Raw genomic sequence first — 20206 nt, 5'->3', positions numbered from 1 at the left:
CAGACACGACTGAGTGACTGAGCTGAACTGATATATATATCTCACATCTTCTTAAATTAGTCATCTGTTGATCAGCAATTGGGTTGTTTCCATGTCTTGGCTATTGTATATAGTGCTACTATTTACATGGGGGTGCATGTATCCTTTCAAAAGAGGGTTTTTGTTTTTTCCAGATATATGCCTGGGAATGGGATGGCTGGATCATATGGTAGCTCCAGTTTTAGTTTTGTAAGGAACCTCCATATTGTTTTCCATAGTGCCTGCACCAATTTACTTCCCCATCAATAGTGTAAAAGTGCTCCTTTACTCCACACCCTCTCCAGCCTTTATTATTTATAGACTTTTTGATGATGGCCATTCTGACCAGTGTGAGGTGACACCTCATTGTAGTTTTGCTTTGCATTTCTCTAACAATTAGTGATGTTGAGCATCTTCTCGTGTGCTGGTTGGCCATTTGTATATCTTCTTTGGAGAAAGGTCTATTTAGGTCTTCTGCCCTTTTATTGATTGAGTTCTCTTTTCATTTTGTTGATGTTTTCCTTTGCTATGCAAGCGCTTTTAAGTTTGCTTTGGACCAACTTATTTATGTTTGCTTTTATTTCTTTTAGCCTTGGGAAAATATTCCTATGATTTATGTCCAGAATGTTTTGCCTATGTTCTCTTCTAGGAGTTTTGTGATGTCTTGTTTTAGATTTAAGTCTTTAAACCATTTAGAGGTTATTCTTGTGTATGGTGTGAGGGAGTGTTCTAATTTCCTTGGTTGTTGTCTAGCATTCCCAGCACCACTCACTGAAGAGACTGTCTTTTCTCCATTGTATATTCTTACCTCTTTTGTCATACGTTAATTTATTGTAGGTATATGGGTTTATTTCTGACTTTTCTTTTCTGTTCCATTGATCTTCATGTCTATTTTTGTGCCAGTTCTATGCTGTTTTGATTACTGTAGCTTTGTAGTATTTTCTGAAGCCAGGGAGGGTTATGCATCCCACTGTGTTCTTTTCCCTCAAGATTGCTTTAGTAGTTGCTCTGTGGTTCCATATAAATTTTAGGATTATTAATTCTAGTTCTGTGAAAAATATCATGGGTATGTTGATTACAATTGCATTAAATCTGTAGATTGCTTTAAGTAGTATGGCCAGTTTAATAATATTAATTCTTCCAATCCAAGCACATGGGATATCTTTCCATTTCTTTGAACCATCTTTAATTTCCTTTATCAATGTTTTAAAGTTTTCAGCATTTAGGTCTTTCACCTCCTTGATTAAGTTTATTCCTAGGTATTTCTTTTGGACACAATTTTACACAAGTTTTTGTTTTTGTTTTTTTGCTTTCTCTTTCTGATATTTCATCATTAGTGTAAATAAATCCAAGCATGCTAGTAACAGAATAGTTTCTTGACCAAAGAGGGAGATTATCTTTGTGTGCTTGGGGGAAGCAGGGTGATGCTTAAATAAATGAATGATTAAATAAATTAAATAATCCACATTCTACTAGGGGCTATATCTCCTGCAAACCTATGAGAGATCAATGTATCCTCAGGTCCTTGGCCCATGTGTTCCCACCAACTCTCAGGCAGGATGGGAAGGAGGAGCTGAAACCCTTGATACAGTCCACCTCAGAAGAGACAAAGAAGTGGAGAAGACAGCTGCTCTGCTGGTTATAGCAACTGAATCCAAAGCCAAGGGAAGAAAGGCCACTTGGTCCCCTGCCCACAAAATCGGGGACTGTAAGGGGTCACTCATGCCCTGGCAGAGGGGTGCATGGGTAAGTGGGAAAACCTGGCTCCCTGCCCATTTCTAGTTGCCAAGGAGGAGGGAAGACACAGCTGATAGGATATCCTGGGAGATTCGGACGTGGGGCTTAGTCCTGGAAGGGGAGGGGCCAGGGCTCCAGCAGAGGACTGGGATGGTGGAGTCTCTCTTCCAATTCCAAGGAAAAAGAAAGGTGTAGTTTGTGGGGGCAGGAAGTGGTTGGCTCAGGGCTGGGGAGAACAACAGTGGGGATCACTTCAGTGGAGTGACAGAGCTGCAAAGAGGGGAGACTCTGGGGCCAGAGGCAAACATCAGATCCCACAGAAATGCTGGGGTGTGGGGGCACCAGGCTTTAGAAGTGAACCTAGAAAAGCAGCCCTGACTGTGGGAGTAGACTCTGAGAGCCACGGAAGTAAAGGCTTAAATGACAGCAGCTGGGACAACAACCTGAGGGGCCTACTGAAAAGGGGCAGGAGATCCCAGATCCCAGAGCACTGTAGTTCTCTTTTATCAGAGAGCTAGAAGAGGAAGCACTGACGGAAGGGAGTCACTGATGGAAGTGAAACTGAACGTCCTACAGTGGTAGGATGGGCCTCGCCCAAATACCTGCCACTATGGGAAAGGGAAAGCAACCCTAGGACGGGTCAAAGGCACACACCTGTCTGCTAACCACCAGGGCCTGCTTTGCCTCCAGCATGAGTCAGGAGGAGGGATCACTGGAGACAGACAGTTCACCCTGTCTGGCAGGGTTTTGGCTCTGCCCTGCAGGGGGTGCCATGACACAGGACAGCCATGGGCCCAGGGCTAAATCCAGACTCCTGAGATGCTAGTTACCCTGGCTCTGACTGTAGCTGCGGCTGGCTTTTTTTGGACCCTGCGTCATGGTCTAAGAGGGTCTTTGCGGATGAAGGGAACATGCTGAGCCCACTCTTGGCCAGAATACTAGCAAGAGCAGGGCTAAAAGCCACTTATGGTAGATCTCCAAGGGGAAAGGGACTCTGGAGGACTCGGGGTCCTGCCGTCACTTCCCACAGCCCAGGTCTCTCTTCCGTTTACTCCCCACGTCAGAGGAGGTTGACCTAGACTAGTGATGCTTCCTTAAAGACAGGGACACAAAGAGAAGAAATGGTGGAGGCAACCTGGCATCTCAGTTGCCTCCTTGGTCCAGGGCTACTGCTGGGACTATCCAACCAGATTCCAAGCTCCTTTCTAGCACCTCTCCTCCATCCTGTGGACTGGGATGGTGAAAGCTCCCAAAGTGGTTTGCTGGCATAAATTTTAAAAAGATTAACCTACCTGGGAGAAATATCAATAACCTCAGATATGCAGATGACACCACCCTTATGGCAGAAAGTGAAGAAGAACTAAAGAGCCTCTTGATGAAAGTGAAAGAGGAGAGTGAAAAAGTTGGCTTAAAGCTCAACATTCAGAAAACTAAGATCATGGCATCTGGTCCCATCACTTCATGGGAAATAGATGGGGAAACAGTGGAAACAGTGTCAGACTTTATTTTTTTTGGCTCCAAAATCACTGCAGATGGTGTGCAGCCATGAAATTAAAAGACGCTTACTCCTTGGAAGGAAAGTTATGACCAACCTGCTGCTGCTGCTGCTAAGTCACTTCAGTCGTGTCCAACTCTGTGCGACCCCACAGACGGCAGCCCACCAGGCTATCCCGTCCCTGGGATTCTCCAGCCAAGAACACTGGAGTGGGTTGCCATTTCCTTCTCCAATGCATGAAAGTGAAAAGCGAAAGTGAAGTCGTTCAGTCGTGTCCGACTCTTCGCGACCCCATGAACTGCAGCCTACCAGGCTCCTCCATCCATGTGATTTTCCAGGCAAGAGTACTAGAGTGGGGTGCCATTGCCTTCTCCATGTGACCAACCTAGATAGCATATTAAAAAGCGGAGACATTACTTTGCCAACAAAGGTCTGTCTAGCCAAGGCTATGGTTTTTCCAGTGGTCACGTATGGATGTGAGAGTTGGACTGTGAAGAAAGCTGAGCGCCGAAGAACTGATTGATGCTTTTGAACTGTGGTGTTGGAGAAGACTCTTGAGAGTCCCTTGGGCTGCAAGGAGATCCAACCAGTCCATCCTAAAGGAGATCAGTCCTGGGTGTTCATTGGAAGGATTGATGCTGAAGCTGAACTCCAATACTTTGGGCACCTCATGCGAAGAGCTGACTCACTGGAAAAGACCCTGATGCTGGGAGGGATTGGGGGCAGGAGGAGAAGGGGACGACAGAGGATGAGATGGCTGGATGGCATCACCAACTTGATGGACATGAGTTTGGGTAGACTCCAGGAGTTGGTGATGGGCAGGGAGGCCTGGTCTTGCTGTGATTCATGGGGTCGCAAAGATTCGGACAGGACTGAGCGACTGAACTGTACTGAACCTACCTGGGGCGGCAGGGGAGGGGGGAACGGACTTGTTGCTCACAAATATTTTCATACACTAACTCATTTCAACCTCATAGTCAGGTACACAAGGTATTGCGATTCTCTGAGAGGTTAAAGATAATTAACTAGACACCTAGCTTCCTAGGTACAGACCATATTTTATCGCCAATGCCTGGTATATAAAAGGTACTCAATTAGTGTGGAAGGAATGAAGAAATGCATGGATTGTCCCAGGTCACCTGGCAATGACAGGTGGTCCTGGAAGAAGCTTCAGCCTCCCAGCTCAAACCTGGTGTCCTTTCTGGCCGGTCTATGTTTCCTTCCACTCAAGATGCAGGCAGGGATGGCCCAGAGGGCAGTGAGGTGGGGAGGGCGCTGGTGGCGAAAATAACTCAAGAATCTGGGGATGGGCTCGCTTCTCAGGCACAGCTGAAGCATAATTAGGGGAAAGCATCGCGCTGAGCTTTCTCCAATCTACTCTCTATGCTTAGGGGGCCGAGGCCTGGAGGGAGCTCTGCGCGACAAAGACGACACTGAGACCGCGTCGAGCTGCCCCCTCCTCCGGCTCGTCCTGGTGACCTCCAGGGCAGAGAAGTGCTGACCCCGAGGCGTGCGAAGCGACCGCGGTCCCGGTCCAGGTGCGGCCCTGCGGCCGCTCAGCGCCCCCTGCTGTCGGGCAACGGGGCCCAGGCAGTCCCGCCCGATGGCCCGCCGGCGACACCGGCTTCCCGCGGCCGCGGCCCGGCGCGGGCTCCCCGGCCGGGGGCGGGATTCGGGGCTGCAGGAGGCGGAGCCGAGCGGGCGGGGAGTCTCCGAGAAACTCGCGGCCTTCGGCGGCTTCCCGGCCCGGGAAGTGAGCCGGGGTCGGGAGGCCGCAAACAGGAAGTCGGGCTGTAACAAAGAGCTCGAGGGGGGCGGGGGGCGCGGAGCCGCGGGACCTCCGGGGCGCCCGGGGCGGCAGGTGCGGCCGCGCCGCACCTGCCTCTTCCGCCGCCGCTCGGGGCTCCAGGCCGGCCGGGATCCAGCAGTGCCGTGCGCCCTGGGCGCGAGGGAGGGCGCGGCCGCTTGGGGAAGGCCACTGGGACCTCCCAGGCGCATCCTCTCCCCGGGAAGGGACACTCACAGTTCCCTGAGTGAATCACTCCCATCCCTTCCCGGAATGCAGCTGGCCACGTGGGGCGGAGGGCTGGGTCGTCATCCTGCGGACCCGCGGGGATAGAGTGGCAGGGAGGAGGACCCTTGTGGATCCTCGTAAGAAGTGGAGCAGCCTCACAACCCGAGCTGTCTAGTGGCCTCATCTAGCCCGGGACGGGGCGGGGCAGAGGGGGAAGGAGGGCGAGGTAAGAACCACTGTCCTTTTTTTCTGTCCCCTGACCAATCTGGCTCTGAGGCAGAACCACCTTCTGCTTAGCTGAACCACCCTTCACAGCCTCTCTCTACCTCGCCTCCCACGGTGATATCCAGGTGGTTACCAGCCAGTAAGCCCTGGAAAAGCCACTGTCCTCAGAACTGGAAGTCACCATGGGTTAGGCTTTCCTATAGACCGGGCACTGCCTCCAGGCTAAGGAACTGCTGTGCTCTGAATTCTCTTGCGAAATGCCAGTGCAGATTAAGCATGGGTGTTTTGATAAGCCATGAAGAACACTTCACAGTGAGTCCACAGCTATCATCTGGCTTTGTGTCTGCCAAGCCTGGGGCCTCTCCTGTACACCTGAACACTCCATCAGGAAAAACTTGGGTACCTTACCTATGAGAAGGGGCCAAACCCTCAGGGAGTGACTTGGACATCCCAGAGAAAGAAGGGCTTCCACTGTGGCCTGTTCACACCCCAAGTGCCTGGCACATGGCAGTAGAGGTGGAACCTGGCACAAGCTACGGGGTGAAGCTGCCCAGACCAAGTGCATGAAGAGACCCTCTCTTTCCCCAGAAAGTGGGCTCGGTATCAGATCGGGTGAGTGGGTTTGACCAGCCAGCTCCCCTCAGGACTCTCTCCTCAGGACCTGGCAGCCCGTGCAGCCCAGCACAACACCGTGGTGTGGACGTGCAGGCCCGCGGGTGTCCTACCTGTCCCCCACATGGGAGCCTCGTCATCTTGCCTTCGTGTCCCAGCCCAGTTTCCCCCGCCCCCCAGGGCCCGGGAGCTGCTTTCCTGTTTCATTTTGGGCAGGAAGAGTGAGGTCGTGTTGTTCTTCCCCCTGCTGCCGGCTCAGGCTGTGGGAACGGTTCCCTGAATGCTTTCCTGTTTGATACCCTGTGTGTGCAGTGAGGGGAACAGAGAGAAGTGGTGAGGCGTGGAACGTGTGCACTTGGGTGAGTGTGCACGAGCCTCGGTCTCTTGCTCCCTTGTATCAGGCATAAGTACCCAGATGAGGGGTGAGTATGCTGTGTGTGTCAGGCAGGAGACAAGGGAAGCTCGAAGCACTGCATGTGCTTGGTCTCCACTGGGAGCATCTGCTGCGTCTATTTTGCTTTACTGGACAGACTGAGAACTAGGAGCATCTGCTCGGCTTTTTGTCAGTGGCTCATTTTTCATCACTTGCTCTCCAGGGGATATGTTTGTGGCTGTAGAGAGAAGACTGTGGCACCCTAGGGACCACCTTGAGCCTTAGAGAAAGCTAGCCATGAAGCTGAGACTGGAAACTCCGTCAAAAAAGTAGTGCCTCAGCCAGAGAAACCCGGACTCAGGGAAGCCTCCCTCCTCTTCCTCATCCCCTCTCTACAGTCTTCAGGAAACTAGCAGCTCAGGGCAAAACAGGCACAGTGCGCCAGCTCTCTTGCCCAGCTGCAAGGAGGACAGACCCAAGGCAAATCCCCTGGCACAAAGACCAGTGCCTGGCCATGGCTTAAAAAAAGAGCAGGGTGCCAGTCCATCTAAAACCCTGCAGCAGCAGGAAGAAGGGCCCAGACATTATCATGGTTCAGAGACCCTGTGCTCTGACAAGAGGCTCCTTTTGTAAAGAAGAAGACTGGCTGGATTGTCTCCTTCCCCTGAATTCCTGTATCTCCTAGGCTGACTAGGGTGTCCATAAGCCTTTTTAGACTTAAAGAGAAAAGAGGGGTAGAGTCAGGTCAGGGGGCATATCCCCCAAGGAATGGCAGGAGCAAAAGGGGGTTGCAGCCAACCTCAAGCCATCAGGTAGAGAAAGCTGGCCCAGGCTGGGGACTAGATGGGTGAAGCCTGGTTCCCCAAGGACTAGAAGAGGATGAGGGCCCGGAGCACAGCAGGCCAATCCCAGGTGCATACACAGGTCCTGGAAGTTCTGCGGGGGAGGTGGGGGGAAGCCGGCAGAAATATGAGAAGGGGAGTCAGAAGGATTCCCACTCTGTCATCACAAAGACAGGACCCAAGAAGTAATAAACTCCTGTACACATCTGTTCCATATTATAAATACACATTATATACAAAATAATGTTATAAAATGTAGAAAGGTCAGTGCTTCTGATTCTTAAATTATTGAAATACTAGACTCCAAAATAAACTACAAAAAAAATAAAAACTCATATTATTGATTTCTGAAGATCGGCTTCAAGGGTAGTCCGGGGGCAGTAGTGGGTGTGGGCAGAGCCCAGGCTCGAAGCCGTTAGAATGGGCTTCAAGGAGGGAAGGATCTGGGTGTCCACAGCACCCAGTTTCTCCCTCAACAGAATTTCTATCATCTCTGCCCGGAGCTCCCCAGTTAGGCCTGGTGCCCCTGGCAGGGAAGAGGCACAGGCCCTCCCCCATCTGCTCACAGGAGCCTGAGGCATCCAGGGCCAGAGGCTGTGGAAGCCAGGGAAGGCTTACCAATATCCATACCCAGAGAGCCCGGGCCACGGAGAGGATGGGGTGGTGTCAGGAGCAAGGCCCACATGCAGTCGTTGGAAGCATGGGGCAGAAAGTGCTCCTCCTCTCTGCTCCGGGAGCTCACCTCACCTGCAGGGACACTCCTGCCAAGAGCTGCACCAGGTGGCTTCCCGGCTGGCGGATGGCCCTGCCCTTACTGGCCTCTCTCCTCTCTGATTTGGACCCAGCTGTTGCCATGGAACCCGGGCCAAGGCACTTTTGGAAACACAGATGCCAGTGGAAGCCAGAGCAGCTCCAGGCCCCATGGGACCACTGCCCCTCCCTCTGGAAAATAGGCTGGAGCCCCCAGGAGCCCTCTGAAGGCCGCTGCTGGCAGGGCGGGTCCAAGTGCCACCTCTCCTCTCCTCTGTTCCCCTGGCTGGTGCGGCTGCCAATCTGATGCCAGACAGACACCCAAACATGTGGGAGGGTACTGCATCTCTTGGCAGGTTCACAGTCTGTCCAGTTCATGCCATTCCCTCTTCCTCCTGAGAGCAGCACGTTGCATATTAAAAATGTCCCATCCAGGATGCAATGTAAACAATGCAGAAGGAAGGTCCAGCTGCTGGGGTGGAGCTGGGATGTCCTGGGGAGGCTCCTGCCTTATACCTGGGGGGCATGTGGAAAGGGAGAAAGTGGGTTACCTTGGGGTACCAGCACTCCCTCCATGGCTGCTCTGGGCCTCCCTGGGAGAAGCCAGTGAGGCAGGTGGTGTGAAGAGGAGGTGGGGCAGCCCTCCTGGTCTTCCGGCCCAACACATACCCATGCCTGGAAGTCTGTGCCCATGAGGGGGCCACTGAAGGAAACCGGTGAGTAGGGGCAGGAGGGGCCCAAGGCAACCACCCTCACCCACCAGCAGCTGGGAAGCAGCTCCTGGGAGCTGGCCAGGTGCCACGCCGCCCAGCCCAGCACTAACACAGCAGGAAGAGACCGGGCTGGCTCACCACTGCGGCTCCTGTTTCACACCCTCTGTGGCAACGAAGCCAGCAGAGATCCAAGAGCCACTGAACCAGGCCTGCCAAGGAGGGGTTCCAACCCCCCCTTCAGGAGCGGCCCCTGGGGTCAAGAGTGACCAGGCCACTTTCTCACTCCCTAAAGGTAGGCGGGCACATGCTAGAAGGGAAGGCGGGCCCATCACTCACCTCTGTGGCAATGACACATTCATTCCTCTCTTCTGATATCAAACACACAGACTGGTACATGGAGTCCCTGGGGGAGCATATGGCTGATATCCGACACTCTGGCTTTTCACTGAGGGAACACAAGACAGGCCGGTGAGGGAGAGATGAGCAGAGGGCTGGAGGAGGTGGGGCGCTAAGCTGGACCCTGGAGAGCCAAAGGGAACCGGCCAAGGTGGCTCTGGGAGAAGACACACAGGGATTAGGGATACCCAGTGCTAGCCTGGTAGGCAGTTGGGAACAGGCCTTGAGAGAGCCACAGAGGGTCTCAGGCCTGGAAAAGGCCAGTTTGCCACTGGAGGCAAGCCATGCTGGAGGAAAATTGGAGTCACAAGTGACACACTGTGGACATTTGACTTTGTGAATGAATGAATGAGTGAATGGGAAGGAGGGATAAAAGGAGCCTGGAAGAAATCTTATTGGATTTGTAGCCTGTCAGCGACAAGAGCCCCCATTTGCTTAAAAGCAGTCAAGGGCTTGGGGCCAGCCTCCCACCTCTCCTGGGGGAGCCCAGGCAGGACCATAGGTGTGTCCCTGGGAAGCCCCTGAGCCTCCAGGTGCTGCTTACCTGTGTATCCGCAGTGGCGCCTTCTCCCCTAAGCTCTTATCGCTGTGGGAATACTTCCCGGGCAGGATCCCCCGCCCCAGGAGCCCTGGGGCCAGATTATAGTCCAATGTGTGGTTCTGCTGTTTGCCACAGTTGGACTTGTCCAGGCCACAGTCTACTTCCAGCTCCTTCTTCTGGTTTGTGTTCTTGAGCTGGGCAGTGGGGATCAGGTTGTCCTTTTGGAAGTCCGACAGATTGTTCATGGCCTCCCTGCTGCCGCCGTCGGGCCGCCTGAGCCGCAGCTGCCGCACCGCCACCACTACCATGCACAGTAACACGAGCACCACCACCAGCCCCACGCCCAGGGACACGGCCACCCAGGGGAAGCTGGGGGGCATGCTCATGGGGAACTCGCAGCGGCTGCCCACGTAGCCATAGGGGCAGTTGCAGACGAAGTTGTCAGGAGGGAGGCCGGTGTAGCACGTGGCCCCATTGAAGCAGGGTCCCGAGGCACAGGCTTCAGCAGGCATCCGCACCTCGCAGCGCCGGCCAGAGAAGCCGGCTGGACAGGTGCACACGAACCCATTCTCCAGGTCGTGGCATGTGCCACCATGGACACAAGGGCTGCGGGCACAGTCGCTGATGCTGATCTCACAGTGGGCGCCAGTGAATCCAGGACGGCAGCGGCACATGCGGTTCGGACCTCGGTTCAGGCACTGGCCCCCTATATGGGTACACACAGGCCACAAGTCAGCCATCTCAGGAACAAGAGGGTGCCCCATCCCAGGAACCAGCTCCAAGCTCAGGTCCTCCTGCCTCCAGAACATAGCCAGCATATACAGATCCTGCTACCGAGTTCTTTGCATGAAGGGTCCGGAGACCCTGAGTTAAGGATGACCCTGGTCCTCTATGCCTCAGTGGGCTCATGTATAAAAACCACTGGCTGCTTACAGAGCTTTACAGTAGAATCAAGCAGATATGCTTGGGTTTGAATCTCAGCTGTCTCTCTCTAACTAAGGATTTGGCACCTGCTGCTTTATTTTATTTCTAAGCCTCAGTTTCCTCACATGTTAAATTGGAGAAGAATGCTATAGGCTGTCTTTTGAAGGTCAGGTAAAATAATGCATGAAAACATGAGCCCATGCCTGGTGTACAGTAAATGCTCAAATAAATTATTGTTTCACTTAAGCATCACAACCACATGAAATACAGAGGACAGGTAGTACATTTTCCCACTTGGTGATGAAGAAACTATGGCTCTGGGGAGTTAACTAGTGACTAGTCAGAGAGCAGATTCCACCTCAGCCCTTCCGGTCCCTCTCCAGCCTTCTCCCCTGCACAGCTGTCTGTCCGTCTCCCAGATGGTCACCAGTGGACCAAGGAGACAGAGACCAAAGACAACATACATGGTGCCCCCCAAATGCTGAACATTCCAGACACCTTAAGGTTCCGGGTTCCCCATAGCCATGGGGCAAGATGAGTCCTCCATGAGCCGGGCCCTCACCTGCTAGCCACGTTCAAAGAGGGACATGAGGCCTTCAAAATCCCTTTTTCTATCCAGGACTTCTTGGGGAGGGTCAGAGGCCACCCCAGCCAGGTCAGGACATGGGAACAGGAATGGAAGCCAGGCAGTGTGCATACTGCTTCCTCTCCAATGGCCTGCACCCACTGCTAACCTGCCCTTCTTCCCAAGCCACCCAGATGATCAAGCAAGCTCTTCAGCGTCCAGAGCAGATGCAGATCCGCCTCAGCCTGCCCAGAGGGACACACAAGGCCTCTCTCCTCCTCTTGTGACCCTCCCTCACCAGAAACTTCTCTGGGCCCCAGGGCCGATCCATCGGGTTAGCAAGGCAACAGGACGCACCATTGGCACATGGGTTGCTGGTACACCTGTCCACTTTCTTCTCACAGTTGGAGCCAGTGAAGTTGGGGGGGCATTCACAGGCGTAGCTGGTCCCCTGGTTGCGCTCCCGACAGGAGCCGCCGTTGAAGCACGGGGAGTCAGCACAACTCAAGGTGCTGTGTTCGCAATGCAGGCCATAGTAGCCTGGCGGACACAGGCAGTGGTAGCCGTCCTCCTGGTCCTGGAATGAGAGCAGGAAGGGGCCAAAGTCAAACCCTGGGGAGCAGGGATTCATGGCTGGGACCTAGCTCCCACCTGCCCATAGTGCCTGCCCATGGCTGCACATTCACTGGCCGCCTGGGGTGGGGATGCCCAGGTACCACCCGGCCAGAGCTTTGCCTTTCTGGGCTGGCCTAGGCCTCACCTTACAGCTGCCTCCGTTGCGACAGGGGTTGCTATCACACTCGCTGAGCTCCAGCTCGCAGTCTACGCCAGTGTAGCCTGGGCGACAGGTGCAGGTATAGCTCCGCTGCCCACTGTTGGAGCATGTTGCCCCATTCTTGCATGGGGAATGGTGGGTGCAGTAGTTGAGATCTGTGGAGACAGGAACCAGCTGAGCAGAGCCAAAAAATGGTCTCCACCTCCAGGCTCCATGGAGTTCAAGTTCACTGTCCATGGTCAGACCTGGCGCTTCAACCCAAAGTCTTCCAGGTCCAAATACCCTTCTTCTTCCCTCAGTGAAATAATGTATATAGAAGCACCTAGAACCACGTCTGAGGAGTGCAATCAATCAAAGTTGAAAAAACACAGTTGGACACCTGCCTGCAGGTAAGCTCACAAACACATAAAGGTAAAGAGGAGGAGGCGACAGCAAGGCCACATATTGAGGAGGAAGTCAGAAAAGGCTTCATGGAGGAGGGGCAGCTGAGGTAAGCCTGGAAGGGGCTGCAATTTTAACAGGTGGCAAGAGTAGAGGGAGGGCTAGAGCCACCATAGGTGGTTACCAGGCATTTTTTAAAAGCGGAATGTGTCACGGGGGTATTTTGAAATATAAGTCTTTGTTTTCTTATTCGGGGAGGACAGGGAGGGAGAACCAGACAGAGCAAATACAAGGACTATAAGGGCTATGTTTGAGTAAGACGAGTATATGGCTGTATCACCTGGGAGCAAATGTGGGGAGAGGAAAGAGACATGGCAGGAACCAGGTGTGTGTGTGTGTGTGTGTGTGTGTGTGTGTGTGTTAGAGGGGCGTGGAGGGGGGACAAAGTGACACACACACACATCCACAAAGAAAACAGGGGCTGAATTCCAGGCCCCTCGTTGCCAGCAAGTCAGGGCCCAGGCAAGTTCCTTCTATCCTGGCAAGCGTCCTGCCCACCCTATCCTGGCCTGTGCTGGTGTCTCCATGGCAGCAGCCACCCCATTTGACCCTGAAAATGGGAGGAACGCGCTGCAGCTGGCTATGAGGATGAAGGAGAAAAGGCTCCCTCCCCCACCACTGAGGCTGGCAGACCCCCATACAGCCAGAAGAGTGACCAGCCCCCCAAACACCAGGAAGACTGTGGGCTCAGGCAGCTGCCTGGCAAGTGCTACTGGGGAGAACAAGGGAGGCTGTTTCTGCCTCACCGAGAAGGCGGTTAGATGTCACTCCGCCCAGAGGTCCCCCGCACCCACAGCCTCGGGGCAGCCCGTGGGCACACCCCACCAGACAGCTGTTTAGGGGAGAGCTGCTCAAACAGCCCTGGCAGGTAAGCAAACACTTAGGGGGTTAATAGGTAACTACAAGGTCGAAAGAGGAACTGAGCCTGGCACCCCTCTCTCTGGCCTTGTTGGAATTTATGAGGCCACCTTCAGGCTGCCAACTTGTCACCCTCCTGGCTTCTCCAGCCACCCTCGTTCCCTAGCACCCAAGGAAGAAGGACCCACCAGCTCATGTTAAGCCAGTTGTTAAGATCCTTCCAAGTCCCAAGCTCCTTGAAGGATACTGGGAAAGTTCATCAGTCATCAAGTAGGAAAGGTCCAGGTGACAGCTCTGGTTTCCACCCCCAGCCCAGCCCCTCTCTCTGCCCTGACTCACCTTGGTCACAGAACAGGCCTCCCCAGCCCTCATCACAAGTGCATTGCCAGGGGGTGCTGCAGGTGCCATGGCGACAGCCATTGTGGGGGATGCATTCGTTGCACAGGCGGCCCTGCCAGCCCGGGCGGCAGCTGTAGAACAAAAGACAAGCTGGGGGTGAGGTGAGGGCCTGGCCAAGGGATGGCTCCCCCCTCACAGCTTCCGGCCCCTACTCACATGCACTCTGCAGGCTTGCTGCAGTAGCCATTCTGTTCATGACAGCCAGAAAGACAGATAGCTGAGGAAAGAAAACAGGGCTGGGTGAGGGCGGGTTGCCAATGACTCTGAAGTCCTATTCTCCCTCTCCTGCCCTGGGGGTGCCCCCAGCTCTCCTGGGCTTACTTCCCACTCCTGGCCTCCCAAGGGAGCCATGGATGACTTAAAGAGAAATAATGGCACAGGGAAGGAGAATCCAGTGCGATAACGGGGTGTTTGTGGACTTAGCATGATGGGGAGGAACGCTAAGAAGAGAGAGGGCAGAGTCCAAGCCCGTCCTAAGCATCCCCAGCTGTTCCTGAGGCCCAGTTAGTGGACAGCCCAGACCGCTCTCCAAGGGAGGCAGACTGCAGATGACAAGATGCCACTGTGTTTGTTCTGGGGACCCCCCTCCAGGCAGGTGGGAGTTTGGCTGCTTACGCTGTTCGCAGTACTCCCCCGTCCAGCCGGGCAGGCAAGACAGGCTGCCATCTGGCTGACACACGTAGTGGCCGAAGTGGTCATTGCGCTTCTTGCATAGACGCGAGCAGCTGTCCCCATAGTAGTTGTCACTGCAGATGACCCGGTAAGAGTAGCGCAGCCTTGTGAGAGGGCTGGTCTGCTCATCCAGTAACCAGTTCTGGCCCACAGCTAGCGAGCCCTGGATGGCGATCTTGCTGATGAGCGCGTCTGGTGGCAAGGCCTCTGAAGGGGCAGAGGGCCAGGTCAAGGAAGGGCAGCCAGTCCCCAAGAGTGCCAGCAACTGCTGGATCAAACCAGTTGTCCAGATGACCCCCACCTGCCAGCAAGCACAGGCCAGAAGAACCCAAGGGTCCCACTGCTTAGCTGCTCTGTATGTGCATGTGCAGAGGGCCTGATACCATTCAAAAAGGGGACAATAGAAGGATGTTAAGATATCCCAGTGTTCTGGAGGCAGATAGGCAGGGGAAAGAGGAAAAGAGGTCAAAATGAGGGGATAAAAGGAAAAAAAAAGACAAGTTCTCCAGGCCTTTGAGGACCCTGGGAGCAAAGGGTCCTCTGGTGCCCATTCAGGGGTTCTGCCCTCAAAGATGGTAATGCTTTTCTTTTTCCTTTTCAAAGTGAGAATTGTTGTGCTGCTGAAATATCCTTTTCCTCTGTGTCAGAACAACATCCCAAAGCCATTATTCCCTTTCCAAAGGAGCGGAATTCGCGAAAGGTGTAAAATACAGGAAGGGGCCCGTCAGCGGCGCTGGCAGCTTCGGCCTTTCTCACCGCCGTGCTCCCCGCGTTCCCACGCCAAAAATAACCCGCAGGAAACGCAATTGTGCTCAGAGTCCAGGCAGCGGGCGGAATCCGAGCGTCCAGCGCGGGGCGCAGCTCCCGGCCTAGCTGAGCGTCCTGCCCCCCACCCCCCACCCTGCACTTCCCCCGCCTATTACAGATTAACTCTTTCGGCGCTGCGCCGTGTCGCCCCCCTGTGGCCGCGAAGCGAGCTACTCACCTGGCCGCAGGTCATCTCCTGGTGCGTGCCAAGCTTCAATAATGAGTGAGAAGGTACCCTGGGAACAGAAAGGAGGGGGCGGGGGAAGACAGAGAGATGGCGAGATGAACAGGGGATGGTGGGGGTGCCTTTCGGCAGCCGGTTTAATTAATCTAATTGCAGGATACAGTTACAGCACCCGGGTCAACATAACGGGTCTGTGCTCAGCAGCGCGCGCGAGCAGGGAAGGCGAGAGAATCCCGGGTAGCAGGAGAGTTGAAGGAAGGGGTAATGTACCGGGGAGTCTTTCGGAGGTGAGGAATAGCCGGGGTGGCAAGTGATGAAAATCGTATCCCAAGATCTAGGAGAAGATGGGACGTAGAACTGGGAAGAGATAGACTGGTGAGAGAGCCTACAGGAGGGTGAGGTCCCAGGAAAGAGTCGGAAAGAAGGATCAGAAGAGTGCCCCCCCTTTTTTGGAGGGAGTGAGCAAGTCTAGAAAGAGGGTTTGTTCCCAGGGAGCCCCCTTCTCTAGTGACCTCCCAGTGCGCCCAACGCTGTACTCACCGGCCAGGTGAAATTGAAGGGTAGTTGCAGAGGGTTGCGTCCCCCGCCGCTACTGTCGTCTCCGACAGCGAAGGAGTTGGTGCCCAGCACAGGCGTGGAGACGCTGCCGAAGGTGCAGGGCCCGGGAGAGACGACTGCCTGGAAGTGCTTAAGGCAGACGCGGAAGAAGGTTCGGCAGCCAGGTTCGCACGGCCGCCCGCTGGCTAGTACGCCGCGCTCGTTGGCAAACTCCTGCAGCTGCAACTGGAAGACTCCGGAGCCGGCCGCGGGCTGTTGCACAGGGACCAAGAGAAGGAAGAAGGGGAGCGGTCAGCTCGGTGGGCGCCCGGGGGTCAGGCCCCGGGCGCGGTGGGAGAGAGTGGTGGGGACGTTACCTGCTGCCAAAGTGCCACCAGCAGCAGTAGCGCCCAGCCCGAGGCGCGACGGGACGCGACTGCCATCCCCTGGGGCGTCGCGCTCTCCACCCGCGGGCTAGGAAGCTTTCCCGCGCGCCCCACCGCTGGAGGGGTCCCTGAAAAGCCAGGCTCCGCTCGGGGCTTTCCTTCCGCCTCTCCTTCGCGCTAACTGCGCTCCAACTGCCGCGGTAGGTAATCCAGGTGAGGGCGGCTGGGTGGCAGCAGCTCTGAGGACGTGTCCTCGGGTTAATCCTGGTGCTGTAAGCAGGCTAGCGTCCGGGTACGCGGCACTGAGGCGGCTTGAGCTGCGGCTCTTGGCCTCGCGTTCACTGACCGCGCTCAGCGCCGCTACTGAAACCTGCGCTCTCCCGAGCTTTCCTTATATATATTGGCTCCTCTCTTCACCCGCCTGTCACTCAGACTCGTGGTCACTCTCCCCTCCCCTCCGGCCTCTAGCTGCTACAGTCCCAGCGCCGCCCGGAGGGGCCTCCGCCCCCGCCTTCCCCCCTCCCCGCCAGCCAGTCAGGCACAGGTCCCCGCCCCTCTGGGCCGCTCTCACTCAGCTCCTGGGTCCCCCAGCTCAGAGCTTGCCGAGGTGACCAGTTCTCCGCATTGCTGGGTTACAGGAGGAGACATTGGCCTCGGGAGGACTAGGGGGAGCATCAGGGGGAATGGGGCGAAAGATGAGCTAGTGGTTTCCGGATGGTAGTGGGGGCGGAGACACTGGGGAGTCCCCGTGGGCGGTGTGTCCACGGCCAGCGTTAGTTACCTGCAGCCCTCGAGCAGGTAAAGGGAACTTAAGCTCAGAAAGCGAAACCAGCGCTGAAGGACTCGGATCTCCTTTACCCTCCCGGAGCTTCGGGAGCCCTGACGTCGTCGGCCCCCAACCTGTGAGCGTCCATCCGCCCGCGCACCCTACCACCACCCTGCGCAGCAGGGAAGTCAGCGGACGCATTAACATCTCTGTGGCCAGTGCAGACTAGGCGAGGGCCAAGCGTCCAAGGCTCGGGGCTCGGTTCCTCCACCTGATGGGCATCTCTCTCCCCAGTTGCAGGGGGCGTGTCCAGCGCGTGCCTCCTCCCTTCTGCTTCCCGCCTGGGCTCTGCGCGTGCCAGTCCCAAGACGCGTGGTCCCTGTGCTGGGGGTAAGGGGGCGTGGTCCCCAACATAGGGGGGCGCGTCCTCAGCTGTATGGTAATAAGGGTCTGGTTCCGCCATCAGCGCCTCTTCTCACCTGGGTTTAGCTTCAGCTCCAGCGCCTACATTCTTCCCTAACCCCAACAGCCTCAAGCCCCGGTCCCCGCGTACTGTCGCTCCGTTGGGGCAGGGAGGAACTCTCCTGGCTCCAGAGCTGGCTCAAGCCACCAGAGTCCAGATGAGGGGCCGAGGTCCGGCAGACCCGGGTCCTCTCCTCCTTGGGTGACATGTAGGTTGGAACTGGAAGCGCGCGGACTCATTTGAGTTTCAGGCGGCTTCCCCCGTCTTTCCTTAGCGTCTTTCCTGGGTGGCCCCACTTCTCAGAGCGGCGGCAGTGCAGCTGCTTTCCCGGAACCGGCGTGATCCCCGGAGGCTTTAGACCCCGGAGGGCCGGCTTCTCCCAGTGTCGGGGGGTACAGAAGAGCTCTCCCTCTGCGACGCTGAGGGCGGCGGGGCCCTGTGGCTTCAGCTGTCAGCCCGCCCGCACAGCTATGGCTGTCGTCGGGCGATAAGATCGGTGCGGGGGGAGCAGGGACGCGGCGCAGGCCCAGGGGAGTCTTGGAGGGGCACGGCGCAGAGCTCAACAGCTGCCTAGATCGAGTATGATCTGATTTTTTTTTTTTTAACTTGAGGGTGGTAGTCGGGACTGGGGGAGAAGGATGAGAAACAAGAGGTTGGGAGCGTGGGTTGGGGGAGGGGCGAGGTGAGGAGACGGGCTCGGGGTCCCCCACGCACGGCCACCCCTCCCAGCCACCATCTGGCGCGAGCGGGTTGGCGTGGGGAACCGAGATGGGGCGGGGGCCGGCAGATGGGCCCAGGCTGCGCTCCAGAGTTAATGTAGGTTATGGACAGGCGGAGTCCCCAGGCCCGAGGGAGGGGGAGCCCAGGGTTGGCCTCCCAGCGATCTTGACAAGTGGGTTCTCCGCCCGTACCCTACGGGTCACTTAGGCCTGCCTAGGGTGCCAAAGAGTGCCCCTCACTTTCTTCTGAGGTGGTATCCAACCCTATCTAGTTCTGTCCTTTTCAACCCAAAAATCCTAGCCTGAGAGTTCATTAATAAGAAAAACAAACCAACCCAAAAACCTGGCTCCTTTTCTGGCTCTGGCTCTAGCCTGACACTCAAGGGAAACATCCAGTCCCACCGGAGGCATCTTGTTCTGTATTGGAAGAACTGGAACACTCTCCATCCCTCTACACATCCGGACTAATGTGCCTATAAGCACTTTGCAAACAGTCAAGGACCAAACACAAACATCATCATTATCCCCCAAGTCAAGAATCCTTGCAAGGGATCCAAGAAATAGAAATCCTCTGACCTGTAGAGAAAAGGGTTAAATTATCTTCCCCATCAAAAGGCATTCAGGAAGCACCTATTTGCTAAGGGGTGCTGTTCCAGAAATTCATTTACTGCCCTGGGACTCTAGGATATGGTCTTTGGCCCTATACACCCACTCCAGTCTGCTGGGGTCCAGCTTTGCTCACATTTGCTGAGCAGGAGAGGGTTGCTTTGTGGGCAAGAAATAGAAATGTGAAGACTTCACAACTGGAGCTCCTCCACTTGCCTCCCACTTGTGACTTGTGGCCCAAAACGTGTCCTGGGGGCTCCCAGGAGCAAGAGGCTGTGAGGGTGTCAGAGGACGAAAGTCACAGTGGGGTGGGACCCACGAGGACATGTGTGGACCCTGCTCCTATGCAGACGCTGGGCCACGCTCTGGAGAGGGGGCATGGAAGCAAGGCCCCAGGGACCTGCGCTTCCTCGGACTGACTGTGGGCCTTCGAGGGTCCACGGCTCCTCATCCCCACCGGCATCCACAACACTGCCCAACGTCTGGAGCCCAAGGAGGGTCGAGGCCTGGCTTCAGGCAAGGCCCACAGCCTCTACCCCAGGAACCTTTGGCTTCTGATGTCCTCTCCGTTTGGCCCGCTGTACAGTGACCCCAGCAGGCAAGACCCGCACCTGAGGCCTAGAGGGGGCAAAGTTGTCTTGAAGCCTTGCCCCCAAGCTGACACCCAGTGATTAGGGTGCGACTGGGACCAAGTAGAGCCTCAGGCCCCCTTCCCCTACTCGGTAGCCTTCGCGCCCCCACCCGGTGGGAGGGGGCGGCGCGTCGTCCCGGCTTTCAGCACCGGATTGCACACCCACCCCCGGGACAGCCTTCTCTGCGGGAAGACCTGCGCCCAGGTAGAAGCGCGATAGGAGCGGGGGACAGCGCCCGCCGAAGGGGTCCAGGGGTCGGGGAACTAGTCTGGCTTGGGCGGGGCGCTTAAGCCTTGAGGAGCGCCGCTGCGGTCGCTGCGGAGAAGGGGCCACGTGCAGGGAGCGGCGGCCGGGGAGCTGCACAGAAGGCGGGGAGATTTGCAAACTGTTGCTGCCACATGGCTGCTCCATTCGATCCATTCACATTGAAATGAGGCCGGCGCGTGCCTCATCTGCCGCAGGGCGCTGCCACGCGTCAGCCTGGCCCGCCGCGTGCCAACTGGGGCAGTGGGGCTGGCAGGGCCTGGCAGCCGTGGGGGCCCAGCCCGATCCCCGAGGCCAGGCGGCGGGTGGGGGAGGGGGGCCGAGCTACCCTAGCCGCTCAGGCGCCGCAGTTTCGCGGACCTTGGCCCTGCAGTTGGGAGCGAGCCGACGTGAAAGGACCAGGACCGACGGGTTTCGGAGGGGGGCCGGGATCGATGCCGCCGCTCCCCGCAGATGCGCCCCAGCAGCGCTACTCTCCATCTGCCGCTGCTC

At 56.1% G+C, this 20206-nt stretch overlaps 1 protein-coding gene across 1 annotated transcript; it reads right to left on the bottom strand.

Moving 5' to 3' along the window:
- Positions 1-7502: 7502 nt before the first annotated feature.
- On the bottom strand, positions 7503-17765 carry DLL4 (delta like canonical Notch ligand 4). Its single transcript, XM_069597854.1, has 11 exons — positions 16256-17765; positions 15882-16151; positions 15336-15393; positions 14294-14557; positions 13835-13895; positions 13619-13749; positions 11966-12135; positions 11563-11782; positions 9720-10422; positions 9116-9224; positions 7503-8582 (listed from the first exon to the last, which is right to left on the bottom strand). Exons 1-11 carry the CDS (start codon positions 16319-16321, stop codon positions 8577-8579), a joined length of 2058 nt encoding a protein of 685 aa, XP_069453955.1. The 5' UTR covers positions 16322-17765; the 3' UTR covers positions 7503-8576.
- Positions 17766-20206: the final 2441 nt, after the last annotated feature.

The sequence above is a fragment of the Ovis canadensis genome, chromosome 7, assembly GCF_042477335.2.
Source record: "Ovis canadensis isolate MfBH-ARS-UI-01 breed Bighorn chromosome 7, ARS-UI_OviCan_v2, whole genome shotgun sequence".
NCBI lineage: Eukaryota > Metazoa > Chordata > Mammalia > Artiodactyla > Bovidae > Ovis > Ovis canadensis.
The sequence above is the reverse complement of the archived record's forward strand: the minus strand, read 5'-3'. Positions and strand labels throughout refer to the sequence as shown.

What these genes read in the sequence shown, in the direction of transcription:
- DLL4 (XM_069597854.1), bottom strand. Translation starts at nt 16,321, where the DNA reads ATGGCAGTCGCGTCCCGTCGCGCCTCGGGCTGGGCGCTACTGCTGCTG. An exon ending in AGCAAGCCTGCAGAGTGCAT is followed by an intron (nt 13,750 to 13,834) that starts GTGAGTAGGGGC and finishes TTTGTTCTACAG; the next exon opens with CTGCCGCCCGGGCTGGCAGG. An exon ending in GCGCCACTGCGGATACACAG is followed by an intron (nt 9,225 to 9,719) that starts GTAAGCAGCACC and finishes GTGTTCCCTCAG; the next exon opens with TGAAAAGCCAGAGTGTCGGA.